Genomic DNA, 17,300 nt, shown 5'->3' with positions numbered 1-17,300 from the left:
TATGCCATTTTAAAAGCTGCATTAAACTCTTTTCATAACCTACCAGTCTCCAAGTACCACAGGTCCTTACAGCACACTTGATAATTCCAAGCTTTCCGATACCCGTCCCTTCCACTCCAAATATAAAGTCGTGAGCCAATGGTTGCAGCACAGTGACCAGCTCTAGGTCTTGGACCACTCTTCTTTCCATCTTCTTGCATTTCTGGCTCTAGGCAACTCCATACCATGCTATCTGATATAAAAATACATACCTCACTTTTCTTTTTCTAAAGTAACTCTAAATACATGCTTGCATTACAGATTTTCTATTGAGAAATTAGGAAATCTTACTGCATTTGCAGTTTTTATTTTTTAGCATAAAGAGTACAACAAAAACAATGAAATAATAATTTTGGACATATAATAATAACAAACCATAAAACCATGTCTTTTAATTTGGTGTGGTGTATTTATTTATATTCAATAGAGCTACTAGAGAGTGACAAGTGAACTCCATGTACTACGTAAACCACTCTGACTAGACAAAGGCTCCTAAGCTTATATAGACACAGATAAGGAAGGCAGCTAACAAGTGAAAAAACATCCTGTAGACTTTGGAAAGTTAGTCAGAAAGTTTGAAATTTAAAGAACACAACTTCTCATGGTCTAAGCTACACGTCTTAGGTGAGACTAAAGGATATATTTTGCTATACAGTGATCCCTCTCTATATCGCACTTCGACTTTCGCGGCTTCACTCCATCACGGATTTTAAATGTAAGCATATCTAAATATATATCACAGATTTTTCGCTGGTTCGTGGATTTCTGCGAACAATGGGTCTTTTAATTTACGGTACATGCTTCCAAAGTTGGTTTGCCCAGTCGATTTCATACAAGGGACGCTATTGGTAGATGGCTGAGAAGCTACCTAATCAGAGCACATATTACATATTAAATAAAACTCCTCAATGATATACGATATGCTTCCTGCACGGTGCTTCGCATACTTAAAAGCCCGAACAGCACATATTGATTTCTGATTGCATGCTTTTTCTCTCTCTCTCACTCTCTCTGACATTCTCTGCTCCTGACGGAGGGGCTGTGAGCAGAGGGGCTGTTCGAAAACTGGCCTAGAGGATACGGACGCTCCTCTAAAAAATGCTGAAAGACTACCTTCACATTGCTCCCTTCCTTGCAGCTGCTTTCTCCGGCGGTGCTTTGCATACTTAAAAGCCCGAACAGCCCTATTGATTTTTGATTGTTTGCTTCTCTCTCTCTCGGTCTCTCTCTGACATTCTCCGCTCCCGATGCGCACATTTCTTTGAAAAGGAAGATATGTTTGCATTCTTTTAATTGTGGGACGGAACTGTCATCTCTGTCTTGTCATGGAGCACAGTTTAATCTTGACTAAAGGGTGTTATTTCATGTCTAGAGGGCTCTAATAATGTTAAAAAACATATTAAGAAGGTCGTAAACAGGTTTTCTAAGCTTTAACTGCGAAAATATTCGATTTATAAATAAAGAACCCTACTTCGCGGAAATTCATTTATTGCGATAAACGAGGGTTTACTGTATAATATTAACACATATAAGTATACAGTGCCTTCAGAAATTATTCAGACCTCTTCTCTTTTTGCTCGTCTTATGTTGTAGTCTTATGCTAAAATTATTTAAATTCATTTTTGAATTTATAAAACACTCAGTACCCTAAAACAACATTGAAAATAGGCTTTTACAAATATTTGCAAAAAAAAAAAGATTAATCCCATTCTCTTGATGATCGTCTCAATGTTTCTACACTTTATTTGAAGTTCACCTGTGATCAATTCAATTGACTGGATATGACTAGGAAAGGCACACATCTGTCCATATAAGGTCCAACAAATGACAATGTGTATCAAAGCAAAAACCTAGCCATGAGTTTGAAGTAGTGCTGGGCGGTATACCAGTTCATACCGAAAACCGTTTTTTATTTTTGTTACTATATGGGTTTTTCTTATACCGCAACACCGGTTTAAATCGCCTAAACAATGCTTGGAATATGGTGCAGCGGGAAATTGTTTAAGGGGCACCTTTTTCACTGCTACACCATTAAACGCATACAACGGACTACATGCGGTAGTGGAGGTATTGCGTGATGAAAATGGACAGAGAACATTCCAAAACTGAAGCTGTAGCAGATGATAAAGTTGAACATGATGACACAGAAGAACTTTTGCTGGAAAAAGGAGTTATGTCTGTTGTCGGGAGATACTTTGGATTTAAATGGTTGGATTGGACCATTATGTTCAAATGTATGAATACTATTTCTATACTACTGGATAATACTGCAAGCCAAATTGTACTTGTTTTATTTTTTTCAATACTGTGTAATAGTGTGACGACATGTTGACTTTATTCTCAACATTTCTACTTTATTCTCGCCGTTTATGTCGAGATTAAAGTCAACATGTTGACTTTATTCTCGTACTTTGTCATTAAAGTAGAACATTGTCAACTAAACTTCACCTTAAAATGAATATTTAATTTGCTAGATTTTCTTAAACCCCTGTTGTAAGTTATGTAACACATTAAATGCTTTGTGTTAAGTGTTCCCCGTGCTATGTTAATCACTACATGCTTCAGGGGTGCGGAAATCCAACGCCCGACTTGTCCGACACGGGTAAATTGACCGTCGGACAAGCATGTTTTCTGGTTTCAGTTGTCCGCGGACAAGTGCAATTTTTCTGGAGAAAAAAGAATTAAATGTGCAGTGCAGGGCACATTTTACCACTACTTTCAAATTTTAAACATTTGGAGTGCATGCGATGCGGAAACAGTTTACTTAGGCATGTTCTTCATGTATCAAATTGGTATTCAATATTGTTTACAAAATGATGGCTGATTTTTCAAAGGGGAAGCACTCTTGTGATCTTACATAAGTATTTTACCCTACTATTTACACGCTTGGAGATGCTGTCTTTTTTTCATGCCGACATTACGATGTAATTTGATGATTTTTCATTGATCTTTTCTGGAATTTGCGATTTCGCATAGGTTGTGATATATTGAGGAGTTAAGAAATTTATTGCGTGACATCAATTTTGATGAGCTGTCTATAGATCGTTTTTGATTAGAGAATTTTTCAAATAAAACAAGTTGGTTTCGCGCTGTCATTTTTTTTAAAATAAAGAAAACATTCTAACGGTTTCCAAATGTTATAAAATATATCAATACAATTCTTCACTTAGACGCAATTTTTTTTTTTTCCCCGACAACATCGGTAATATTTACTTCTTTGGAAATGTAACCTCTTGCTGAATTTCGAATACGTCATTAGGAATTACCTGCGTAACCCATAATGCACTGCGGTAAGCACGTTCTCGCTATATGCGTGTTGTTGAAACTGAAGTATGTAGCATCACGGATGAGAAATGGATCATTTCTTGATTAAAACTGGCACAACAAGCCTTGAAAAACCTAAGGAAGTGTACTAAGGCCACTGAAAAAAATATGGACACAGTGAAGACAAAAAAAATGTAAATGTCGAGATTAAAGTCGACATGTTGACTTTATTCACGTAGTTTATTTTGTCAGTTGAATGTCGCAAACTAAATTTCATCTTAAAATGAATGTTTCATTTACTAGATTTTCTCAAACCCCGTCATAAATTAATGTAGCACATTAAATTCTTTATATTAAGTGTTCCCCGACCCAGTTGTTAATCTCTGCGCGCTTCCTAAACTGACTTTCTCTTGCAGTGAGAGGCGCCGGCAGCAATCGCCGCACATTGACTTCATGATATTCCTGCTCAATGAACATTCAGAATACTAAGATAAATACTTGATATCTTTTTCACGATGAAATGCATTAAAGCATGTATTAGACATGGGTGGCGGGGGCACGTGGCGTGACTGTAGTGCTGCTCCCTTGCATTATGGGGTTCTCAGGTCTACGTTCAGTGTAGAGAAGTTTATGGTAGGTGCGACGAGGCTCCAAAAAACTGGATACTGTATTTGAATGGGTATCGCACAGGTTTAACTGAAATATTGTGTAAATGTTGGGTTCGTTATCTGGAGGTCGGAGATACTGAACGAAGAATTCAATGGATGTTTTTCTGAGCAGGCTTTCTTTATTGCATGTTTGCTGTGTCTATCATACGTACTAAACCCCCAGTTCCTAGCCTTTGTCTTTCTCCATATAACCAATCACCACACGATAAGCGTCTTTGTGAAATTAAAACCTAGACCTCAGTTTTCAGAACTTTAAAAACAATTTTCGTATATACATGTTTAATTATGCCATCCATTCAGAGGTCTAAGCTTATAACTAATTTTAATTTCACAAATACGTTTATCGTGTGGTGATTAGTTATGTGCAGAAAGAAAAAGGATAGGTACTGGGGGTTTAGTACGTCAGATAGAGACATGAGTCTAAAAGTAAGAAAAAAGTTGGTTCAATTGAAAAAGCGTTTTCTAAAGCTGAACGCTCGGAGGTTGAGTGTTATGCTAGGCTGTTCAATACTGCTTCTTTAGAAGAGTTTGACCCACGACCAGCTGTGGAATTCTGGCTGTCACCTGGCAACAGGCACATCACTCATAAAAAACCTGAAAAGTCATCAGCATCCACTTCTGCAGGACCATCAGTCCAGGAACCATGCAGTTCAGCTCAAGCAGAAATGAACAGCATTCAGCCCATGCTGTCTGAGATGGTAAAGATTCTTGGGGAAGAAGATGTTGCAAGACAAAAGCTGCAGAACATGGCAGAAAATGAATCAGGACACTGATTTCCGTGTTCCTGTCTCCAACCACCAGATCATGAACCCAACATTTACACAATATTTAAGTTAAACCTGTGCGATACCCATTCATACATCCAGTTTTTTGAAGCCTCGTCACACCTGCCATAAAATTTACACTGAATGTACACCTGGGGACCCCTTACTGCGAGGGAGCAGCACTACTGCCTCACTACCGTGCATGTTTAATACCTGCTTTAACGCATTTCATCATGAGAATGATATCAAGTATTTATCTTAGCATTCTACATTTTCAGAGAGCAGGAATATCATGAAGTGAATGGATTCTGTGCAGCGATCCCTGCCTGCGTCTCCTCTTAGTGCAGAGGAAGTCAGTTTAAGTTTCACTATTATTTATTTTACTAGCAGAATACCCGCGCTTCGCAGCGGAGAAGTAGTGTGTTAAAGAAGTTATGAAAAAGAAAAGCAAACATTTTAAAAATAACGTAAGATGATTGTTAATGTAATTGTTTTGTCATTGATATGAGTGTTGCTGGCATATATATATATATATATATATATATATATATATATATATATATATATATATACACATCTATACACATATATATACAGTTATATATATATACACATATACACACATACATATATATACATATACATATATATACACATACTGTATATATACACACACATATATATATACATACTGTATATACAACATATACATATCTACATATATACTGTATATACACATATATATATACAAATCTACATATATATATCTACATATATATATATATTAGGGGTGGGACTCGATTAAAAAAATTAATCCAATTAATTAGAGGCTGTGTAAGAATTAATCTTGATTAATCGTATGTAATCGCACACGTAAATTTGCCCCAAATCGCAAATGTTTTTTTTTTTATTTAAAACGGTTTTAGTGGGCGACAGAATCAAATAATAGACATGGACATGAATATTGTAAACTGAAGCTGTTTTAATTTCTGAAAAAAAAAGCCTTTAAACTGCATTTGAATTCAAAACAGAAACAAAAATATCATCCCTGGTTAAAATTGGGCAGACTTAAAAATAAAGTGGTAGTTTAAGTACTTTAAGTACATTTTCAGAATAGTATTGTCTTTAAATAATAATAACCAAAATTTCACCATAAAGTGCAGTTTTTCTTCTTAAAAAAATAAGTCAGAAACATAAAAGGTAATTTGACCAGCTTACTCTTTAAACTCTGAGTAACATTAGCCAAAATTATTTTGTACATTAGGCTAAAACAGTGTGATCATTGAACATTTTGTAATTAGATGTATTTAGAATTACTAACGGTCACGGAAGTCCAATGATCCCCAGTAAGAGCCACAAAGTCCGCTTTCTGTAATGCATCTAATTTTGCTTGCTTTTCAGTGTGCACAAAACCATGCTTTTATCAAGGCTTCGCTCGGGAAGTCGAAATGATCAGTCGTAGGAACGCGCTTTATTCCGACTCTAACATTTTTGTAGCTGTGATGTGTGCATCAGTGTAATGGATGTACCAGGAAATCATGCATTGACAAAAGTTCCCGTTTGCTTGGAATTGAAAGTGTGATTAAATCGTTATTTTTAACGCGTTATGGAGTACATGCATCGAAGCTTCTCAGCTGTGCTTGTGCTAAGAAAGGGAAAATTTTAAAAATAACGTAACATGATTCTGCGTTAACCTAATATTTTTCATACGTCCCAAACCAAGGAGATCGAAGGTAAAATGAATCGGTAGCGTACATAGTCAGTACATCCCCTCTCGGGAATCGAACCTCGAATGTCGGCGTTAGAGGCGAAGACTCTACAATTGAGCCACAGCGTGTGGCTTGTCTATGCTAAAGTATGTATTGTAGATCGGGTATATATATACATTTATATATATACCCGTGTATCGCAGTGGAGAAGTAGAAGTTATGAAAAAGAAAAGGGAACATTTTAAAAATAACGTAACATGATTGTCAATATACAGTAATTGTTTTGTGAGTGTTATTGAATGTTGCTGTCATCAAGGATTTGATTATCATTATTTCTTTCAATCAGGCTCGTATTTGTAGAATGTGTTCAAGTTACATTCCGTGTTTGAAATTAAAATGTTCTTTTGTACAATGTACTATTCTCATAACAGTGGAATAGGTTATTCTTAGCCAGTCTTCTGCAGTAATTGCAGTGGAAAATGTGGTTAATATCCACTCATGCATGGGAAAAAAATACCATAGAATACATATATACATATATATATAATTTTGAAAAATACTGAGATATAGAATTTTGGTCATACCGCCCAGCACTAGTTTGAAGGGACTGCTATAGAATTTAGACACACAATTGTATCGAGGCACATATCTGGGGAAGGCAACAAAAACGTTTTGAAGCATTGGTTCCCAAGAGCACAGTGACTTCCATAATTCTTAAAAGGAATGACAACAACTCTTCCTAGAGATAGCTGCCCAACCAATCTGAGCAATCAGGAGAAAAGGGTCATGGTACAAGAGATGACCAAGAACCTAATGCACACTCTGGCAGAGCTCCAGAAAACCTGTGTGGGGAACTGGGAAATTTCAACAAAAGCAGCCAACATTGCAACACTCCACTAATCTGGGGTTTTTGGTAGAGTGGCCAGATGCCACATGAAGACTGGTTGGAGTTTGCTAAAAGACATGTCAGACTATGAAAAACAAGATTCTCTAGTCTAATGAAACCAAGATTGAACTGACTGGCCTCAACTTTAAGTGACAAATACCTGGAGGAATCTAGGCTGTGCTCATCATCTGCTCAATACAATTCCATCTGTGAAGCATGGTTGTGGCAGCATCATGCTGTGGAGTTGTTTTCTGTGGCACACGCTGGAAAATTACTCAGGGTTGAAGGAAAGCTGAATGGAGTAAAGTACAAAAATGAAATCCTGTTCCAGAGTGATCTGGACCTTACTGGGAAAGGGTTCACCTTCCAACAGGACAATGACTCTAAACCCAAAGCAAAGACAACAAATGAGTGGCTTATGGTCAACTTTGTGAACATTCTCAAGTGGCTCAGCTGTCCGGTGACAGTCTCTGTCGAACCTGACAGAGTTTGAATCGATCTGCAGAGAATAATGTCAAAAAATTCCTAAATCTAAGTTTGCAAAGCTTATTGCATCATATCCAAGAAGACTCCAGGCTGTATTGCTGCCAAAGGTGTTTCAGTAAAGCACTAAGTAAATAGTCTGAATGTGTACCTCACTATCATTTTTTTTTTTAATACATTTGCAAAATGTACTAAAATCCTGTTTTTGCTTGTTCATTTAAGAGCATTGAGTGTTGTTTAATGAGGTAAAATTGATGATTTTAGAATAAGGCTGTAACATAAGAATATGTGTAAATACTTGTAGTTCAGGGGTCCGAATAATTTCTGAAGGCACTGTACATAAACAGAAATGTTTTAAATTATATACAAAAATCTAGAAAAACCATATACGATGAAAAAACAAAAATAGTTTCCTTCACAACGTAAAGGTTAAAGTGCAGAGAAAGAGGAACTACAATTAACATATCAACTCATTTGTAAAGTACAGTCAAGGTAGAATCATAGTTTGCATGACCTTCTCTGAAAATGTCTCACTGCTCTGTACTGAGCATGCACGTGATGATGGCATCCTAAAATGAACTCTGAATTGTGGTGAAAAATCTTGACTTTTTAAAACAAAAGTTTTCTTCAACACCACTGGTAATTCATCATGTAGGCAAACAATGACCCAAAATATACTACCGATGGCATGTTGTGCAATGGCTAGCAACTGATACTTATGGAGTGCAGACAAGACATTTATACATGTAATGGCTATACTACAAAAGGTGGAGGAAACAGGGTGAAAAGAAGACATTTTCTAACATGGTTTAATATGCTACATATGCAATTCAATACTTAAATAAGAAAGCTACCATTTGGTACCAGAAAACAAAAACAAAAGTAAATTTACATGAGAATCATAAAAATGTTTGAACTGACCTAGATTCAGGAGAAACAGGGAATTGGTGCATGACCACTCGCTTTCATACTGGTTTGTTTTAACTTCACTCCTTACGACTGGAATCCAACCTCCAAAAACATACATCCTAAAAACAACAAAGAGGCACATTTAAACTACTCAAGGTACTATTTTAAACTGCGGTTAGTAAAATATTAGAAGAGAATTTTGCCCTTTCTAAAATATGTGCTCAATAAAACATCATCCTGTGCCTATACTGTAAACAGTTTTTATAAACGTAGCTTGTACCCAAGATAACTCTTGAAAAAGCTTACCCTTGCAACAGTAACTTATTTTATTACAAAACCACCTCTAATATCTCCATTCACTCCCATAGCTGTAATAGCTTTAATAACGTGTCAGAATATTATGCATTAGATGTGTGTGATATGTATTGTCTACAATAAAAATTTAAATTATTGTTTTAACAATGTGAAAACTGAAATTATCAAGTCAATCACTTTGCAAAAATAAAAACGCCCAGATACCCTGAGAGTGAACACATTCACTGCATCAGGTAGTCTAGTCTCATGGGGCCTAGACGTTATTCTCAAACGAGAATACAACTCTAAAAACAGCGCATTAAAAAGTTTGTAGCGAGCAGGTGTAAACTTCTGCAATGTAATGGCTTACATCCACAGGGCTTTTTCTGAAACACCCACCCCCAATACTTCCAGTTCGTGAAGTTTAAACCAGGTTCAGGGAGAGAGCAAAAGAAACTGAATACAAGACTTAACATAAAGAGAAAATAAAAAGCTAAAATGCTGTTATCAGTTCAGGAGCTCAGAAGCACACAATAATGGAGACTTAAATGATTAATTTGTACATTTTAATGAGCACTGTGACAAAAGAGACATGTTTGAGAAGTGCTTTGGTCCGATACAATATTTTTCTGTCATTTTGACTATTGCATCACTACATGTCACAACAGCGAACACAGCCTAGATAAGCCTTGTTGTCTATGGATATACTATGTGTTAAAATGCTGCAGCTATTTTTGCATTTCCAATTAGACAGTAATGTTAATTCCCTTCAGTTATTTATTTTAACGTGTCAGGAAGCAGGTAATGCTGTGTATTCTGTCCTTAACCCAATTTTGTTAGGCAGATTTGTTGATTTGGGTGTGTTAAGTACTGAAACCTGTATCTCCTATGGCTGATCGTTATTAGCTCTTTTAATGGAAATACTCTTTACCTCCTTTTGACAGGGTGCGACACATTGTTTATGTCAAATGCATATTTTGCAATTCATATTTTCACAAACATTCATAATTCAGATGCTTGCACTTTGTCAGTTCAAATTAACAGTAGCACCTCTATACTTTGCAGCTCGAAATCATCACCCCTACTCTGAGCACCACCTTCATAAGACCTTAGGATGGGTTTAGAAATGTGACACTCTACAAGCCAACTAATTGTTAATACCTGGTTTTATGTGAAATTCACTCATAGTTGTCTCCAAACGCATCTGACGCAGCAAGTGTAGACTACTAGGACAGACTAGTATGCATGCGCATTGAGAGATTGAGTGTGCTAGTAGAGGCATAAACAGTCACCACACCAAAAGTTATGCTTGCTAGCATGGATAGTTAAAATTAAGTGAATAGACAGCATCATATGACAAAATACAGAGGCATCCATCCTTGCAATCTACATTGTTTAATTGCTAGAAGTGGATCATCCTCACTTGCATGGAGGTGGTTTGGCTTTGAAAAGATAGATATGGTTCAAAAGATGGCAAAATGCAAACTATGTTGGAAATCTGGAAATCAGCTGTTGTTAGAGACAGCTCGACAACTAACTTGTTTCACTGACATGAGTTAAGTGATATTTTTTTTTTCCTCAAGGACGTTTTTCACATCTTTTGACACTGTCCAGCATGGATCACTTACCAGCAGCATTGAGTTTGAATATTCAATATTCAATTTCTTGTGAAAAGCATGAGATTAAAAAAAATTCTCAGCCAGCACTACAGACTACATGGAGTAAGCAACATTTAAAAATATCTTTAGGGTGTACTTTTTCTATAAATATGTCAAATCCATTAATGTCACTAATAAGCAACAGTTAATATTCTATAAACAGAGCGGCCCGGAGCTAGTACAATATAAGAATTTTTCCAAACACATTTTTGAAGATGCAAAATGTTGTCTTTATATTGCACACTCCTTCTATTCATTTTTTAAGAATTTCACTAGCTCAAAATTTTACTTTTTTTCTTTCCATTCTGAAATATAAGAAGCATATCCCTTACCAAAGCATAAACTGTAGAGTGGATGGGTCAATTGAAAGTGACAGTAAAATAGAACTTTGTCACCTAGAGAATGGTAAAAGAAACTTATTGTAGACTACCACTGACAAGTATCTTTTTCTAAACCAACAATATAAAAATATTTTGCAAATGTAATGCATTTTAGGCCATTTTAAAAATAAGCCTTTTAAAAAAAATATAAAATTATTCAAATCCAAGCAACAGACCTCAAATGGTGTAAAATATGGAGACAGAAAATACAATTTGTCAAGTGAAAAATAAAATACATTTCTTGGAAAGGTTTGTGTACAATTTGTGTCCATATATTGCACTTTTTTTTACTAAGGGTGTTTTTTAACAATATTGGAAATAGCTTAGGGCGAAGGGCTAGTTTCAGCTTTATTCCCCTTACAAGGTGGTAAAGTATTACTTGTACTTGATTATATCAAATATAATGCAAGAGAGAGAAATTTTTACATTTACCCATATGAAAGATATGGAGGAAAGTTTGTTGCTTTTCAAATATTCTAGCTGATGAAAAGAGAGATTAAAGGATGTGACAGAATATATATGAACATTAAAAATGAAGATACAACATAAGAAAACCCTTATTACTTTAAAATTGATCTTCCATATTTGACAAGTTATTGTGATGTCTAAATCAAAGCACAAGTTACAACAAATTATAAAAGGCTCATATAATATAGTATATACATTTAAAGAATGCAAAAACTAAAGCATGTTTAATTATTGTCGGCAAAGTTATGTTCTGGATTTTTATGTAAGTGTTCAAAAATGTGAAAGTGGTGGCAATCAGACTAGAGAACTGCATTCAACTCTTTTTGTCATAATCAAATGGTCACTGACTCTAAAAAATATGTAATAGTTTCACTTACTTATTTCCAATTATGTTAGATGAGTGGAGACTCCTTGGGAGGGGTATGGGTCCTTTTGTTTCAGGCATTGTCCAGGTCATTGTGTCTTAAAAGAAAAAACACCCTAAGTTATACTATATCACATTTAACCCATTCTTGAATGTCAACTATTTCAAATTAAAATTAAACAGACTTTTTGGAATAGTACTTTTTTGTTTCCAAAACATTTCCTCCCTATAATGTGAGACATTTAACAAGTGGCTCATCATAGAGAACATCATATTTTTAGTAGTACAATACCAACAGCCAGTGGGCACAAAAAAATAAAGTATAAGCATTATTTCTGTAGGTCAATATCTAATAGAATGAACAATTACTTAACTCATCGTATGCGCAAAAATCTGATCCTCCAAAGTGATCAAATCATGTTTAGGAATGCCTAAATCATGTATTGTAAACCTCTTGAAAAATCATATGCTTATATTTTATAGAAATATATATTTTATATATATTTTTCTTATTATATCTATCTATATATATCTGTCTATAGCTATATCTATATATACAGTGCTCCCTTGGTATATGTCTGCTCTGGAATAAGTCCAACTTGGTATACGTCCTGTTTGGACGCGAAACATTTTTCTTGGTATATGACCTTTGTTTGGAATACGACTTCAAACCCTTGTTTACCTCTATCGAGACAAAGCCACAGATGCCCACGAGCGTCAGTACGTGCTACAACTCTCTGTCAATTTTCATGCAATTTTGTGTTTTTTCACATAAATTTGAGTTGATTGTTGAAAAGTATGAAGGTGGCATGCGTATGCGGGACTTGGCTGCTGCATACCGTAAGCCAAGAAAGACGGTATCTACGATTGTGAAAAACAAAGATGTTATTAAAAAGTAAAGTGAGGTTAAATTTTCATTTATTTCATCTAATTGCTTTTGTATTTATGTATTTTAGTATTAAGCAGTGTTTAAATTATTTTATACAACCCCATCAATGTATAAAGTCAATGTATAAAGTGCCAATACCAATAGGATTTTTTTTCATGGGAACGGATTAATCATTTTCACTTTATTTCTGTTTGGTATAAGTCAAAGGATCTAGAACAGATTAAGGATGTATACCGAGGTATCAGTGTATCTATAGCTATATATATATCTACATCTATATCTCTATATATAGACACACTCACCTAAAGGATTATTAGGAACACCTGTTCAATTTCTCATTAATGCAATTATCTAATCAACCAATCACATGGCAGTTGCTTCAATGCATTTAGGGGTGTGGTCCTGGTCAAGACAATCTCCTGAACTCCAAACTGAATGTCAGAATGGGAAAGAAAGGTGATTTAAGCAATTTTGAGCGTGGCATGGTTGTTGGTGACAGACGGGCCGGTCTGAGTATTTCACAATCTGCTCAGTTACTGGGATTTTCACACGCAACCATTTCTAGGGTTTACAAAGAATGGTGTGAAAAGGGAAAAACATCCAGTATGCAGCAGTCTTGTGGGCGAAAATGCCTTGTTGATGCTAGAGGTCAGAGGAGAATGGGCCAACTGATTCAAGCTGATAGAAGAGCAACTTTGACTGAAATAACCACTCGTTACAACCGAGGTATGCAGCAAAGCATTTGTGAAGCCACAACACGCACAACCTTGAGGCGGATGGGCTACAACAGCAGAAGACCCCACCGGGTACCACTCATCTCCACTACAAATAGGAAAAAGAGGCAACAATTTGCACGAGCTCACCAAAATTGGACAGTTGAAGACTGGAAAAATGTTGCCTGGTCTGATAAGTCTCGATATCTGTTGAGACATTCAAATGGTAGAGTCAGAATTTGGCGTAAACAGAATGAGAACATGGATCCATCATGCCTTGTTACCACTGTGCAGGCTGCTGGTGGTGGTGTAATGGTGTGGGGGATGTTTTCTTGGCACACTTTAGGCCCCTTAGTGCCAATTGGGCATCGTTTAAATGCCACGGGCTACCTGAGCATGGTTTCTGACCATGTTCATCCCTTCATGACCACCATGTACCCATCCTCTGATGGCTACTTCCAGCAGGATAATGCGCCATGTCACAAAGCTCCAATCATTTCAAATTGGTTTCTTGAACATGACAATGAGTTCACTGTACTAAAATGGCCCCCACAGTCACCAGATTTAAACCCAATAGAGCATCTTTGGGATGTGGTGGAACGGGAGCTTCATGCCCTGGATGTGCATCCCACAAATCTCCATCAACTGCAAGATGCTATCCTATCAATATGGGCCAACATTTCTAAAGAATGCTTTCAGCACCTTGTTGAATCAATGCCACGTAGAATTAAGGCAGTTCTGAAGGCGAACACGGGTCAAACACCGTATTAGTATGGTGTTCCTAATAATCCTTTAGGTGAGTGTATATCTATATGTCTATATCTATATCTATATATACATATATTAGGGTTGCAACGATTAGTCAACGTAATCGACAACATCAACTATAAAAAGATCGTCGATGCAGATTTTTTTTTTTTTTATTATCGACACGTCATAAACAGAATCTTCTATACAGGCTCCAGTCACAAAGAACCAGATTGGTTTTTGTAACTGCAATGCACTACATGAACGTCTGGGGGCTGTATCGTTTGATATTGTTTCTCAAGATTGCACACAGTCCTACCAACGAAGAAGAAAGTCTGAGGAGAAGAAGAATGTAGAGGAAAATAAACGTGGTTGCAATGGTGAGTCGAATAGAGGAGGGGGAAGAAGATGGAAAAAAATTGAGACAAAAACTTTCTAAAGTGTGGGAGCACTTCACCAAAAAAGAAAAAAAGGTTGAATGCAGATTATGCAAAGCAGAGCTTTGTTTTCACGGCAGCACCACCACGATGCATGAGCATCTGAAATGCAAGCATCCTGGAGTTGTGATGCCACCGTCTCTTGAGAGGTAACTTTTAGCGAGTAAAGTTAGTGTCATGTGTTAACGTTGATGTTTGTACAATAATGCGTATATCAAGGTTTTCGACAATGATAGTTAACCCTTAAACCAACACATACTTGGGGGTTAATGCACCCCTGAACGCCAAATACTTTTTAGCTGCACTTTTTAAGTAAACGTCACAATTCACAAAGAAAATGGAATTTTAATGGAACACATTTTTTTCAAGCAAAAAGCATCACAATTACTGCACCACTGATCATTTTACACACTGCAAATGAACTGTAAAAACTATAAAAAAAAAAAAAATACTGCAACAATCTATTATATGTTCAAGGTGCAAGTGAAGCTGAAATTCAATAAATCACTGAGCCAACTGCGCTTGAACTGGCTGCACGCAAAAGCTGATGACTGCAGGCTCGTCTAGTGCAGTGGCTGAATCCCAGAGACAGTGGTGCTACAGTTCTGCCGGGGCTGGCAGTGGTCATGAGCTGGCTGCTCAACAAATGTATGGCACTGACTGATCAGCTCCGGCATGCTGGCAAATTGCTCTGTGAAGCAAATATAGCTGGTTGTGGGGTTCAATGAATGTATGTCGCCAAATATACTCGCCCCCTGCGTGCTGGCAAATTGCACTGAGACATGATTACAGCCAGTTCCGGCGGTTTAAGGGTGAATAAGTGAATATAATTTCAGTTATGTTTGCTAACGTGTTTGGAGCTATAGTAAACGAGTGAATAGGAGTTGCTGAGCCGTTCTAATTTCTATTTTTCCATATAATATCTGAGTTCATATGAATAGTAAACCATCTCTAACTAACGTTAGGTAACTTGTGCTTTGGAGTATATCAGTAATTAGCTTGTTACATATTTTAGTGCTTTATTTTTTTTTATTTGGGCATAATATAGTACATGATGTGATAAACTTTTCCTTCAGAGTGTGATGATTAAAACAGCTTTCTCTATCTGAAAAATCATTCTATATATATATACAGTGTATATATATATATATATATATATATATTCTTTACAAAACCCGCTCTACCTCCATACAGTTATCTCTTCTCTAACCTTGTGGCAATACCAATATGAAGACTACAATCCCTATTATGCTCTTCATCCTCATCATGCTGATCAACACCCACAGTTTCACTAGGAGCTTCAACAAAAATGTGATGTCATCGAAAATAGCAGCTCCTGCATTTTTTCTTTCCACAACCAATTTGTGATAATTTAATTGTCTTGCTGGACTATAGCTTTTATTTTACACTACATCTTTCTCTCATCATCAGTTGTATTTACCCATATTTCAACAACAACTAACACTTTACCCCCTTTCTTTTCATTTACACCTTTTATGAGAAGTGTATGAGCCTAAAAGTGTCTTTCATGCACTGTTGCCTATTATGATATTGTACTTGACATCATCTACACAGCAACATTTGCTCCTCATCATACTCAAAGTGCTGAAGCATGCACTTTGTTTTACTGTGTAAACCATACATATGACCTAACAACCAGTGTAAACACTTTCTGAAGTAAACAAAATACAGGTGGAATTTCTTTTAAAACATAAAGAGCAAATTACAGAATGGAAGTAAGCCACAACTATAGCTCATGGAGATGCCATTTTTCAAAATGTAATTGAAACAGACCAAAAGACGACGGTGAATTTCAGCAAGTAAAAGTAATTACTAACTTTAATTGTTATGAATGGTAGACATCCATTCAAACCCACTGTATAATACGTCACTACTAATTTATTGAGCTCTATCATATTTGTGGACGTCACACCTATCAGTCCCTCTTATTGGAGGACCATAGGTCTGTGTGTTCCACTAGTTATATATATATGTACATACTCATACACACACATATTTGCATGCACATACAAACACACACCCACATATACATATTCTTTTCTAAATTAAGTTAAACAGTGATAAACTACACCTTCAAGATATTTTTTTTTCTTTTGACGTTAGCATTTTTTCAAAAACTATGAATTGTAAATTCTCTAAGCTTGTGACGATACACATTGGGGTCTGTGGCAGCAGGCCGATTTTTAAATAAAAACAATGTGGCTCAGCCTCCTTGGATCCATGTGTCTTCATGCAACCCAAAGATGTTTACTGGGGAGATTCTGTCTGACTGTACTTACACATGAGGGCGCAGTTGTTTCCAATGTCCTCACTGACTTTCTAAGAGTCGTAATGAGAACACTGCACCCACTGAGGTATAAAAGAAGAGTTTGAACAAGTTTTTTTGTTTTCCAGCACTGTGGTGAGGATGCAGATGGTTGGTGACCTTAGAGTGTAAAAAATAACTGTGTTTAGCGTGTTTAAGCAATCTTGGGCGATTTTCCCTGGAATTCAAATGTACATTCAAATGTACAGTGCTAAGTGTGTCTGGTCCCAATTTTTTATGATCATGTCACTTTGTATACACAGAGAATCACATTTTTTTCTCAAAAGTTGTACCAGAAAACT

General features: G+C 36.2%; 1 protein-coding gene across 4 annotated transcripts in view; it reads right to left on the bottom strand.

Annotated features, from left to right (window-relative positions):
- hcfc2 (host cell factor C2) overlaps positions 1 to 17,300 on the bottom strand; it is a 56,467-nt gene that overhangs the window by 32,750 nt on the left and 6,417 nt on the right. For all 4 annotated transcript variants that reach the window (XM_039761815.1, XM_039761816.1, XM_039761817.1 and 1 more), the window contains 3 exons: positions 11,900 to 11,984; positions 8,735 to 8,841; positions 44 to 232 (listed from right to left, as the gene is read on the bottom strand). In XM_039761815.1, coding sequence (XP_039617749.1) covers positions 44 to 232; positions 8,735 to 8,841; positions 11,900 to 11,984 — 381 coding nt within the window. The remainder of the gene's footprint in view (positions 1 to 43; positions 233 to 8,734; positions 8,842 to 11,899; positions 11,985 to 17,300) is intronic.

Source organism: Polypterus senegalus, chromosome 8 (genome assembly GCF_016835505.1).
Source record: "Polypterus senegalus isolate Bchr_013 chromosome 8, ASM1683550v1, whole genome shotgun sequence".
NCBI lineage: Eukaryota > Metazoa > Chordata > Cladistia > Polypteriformes > Polypteridae > Polypterus > Polypterus senegalus.
This window is presented reverse-complemented; position numbering and strand designations above follow the sequence as displayed.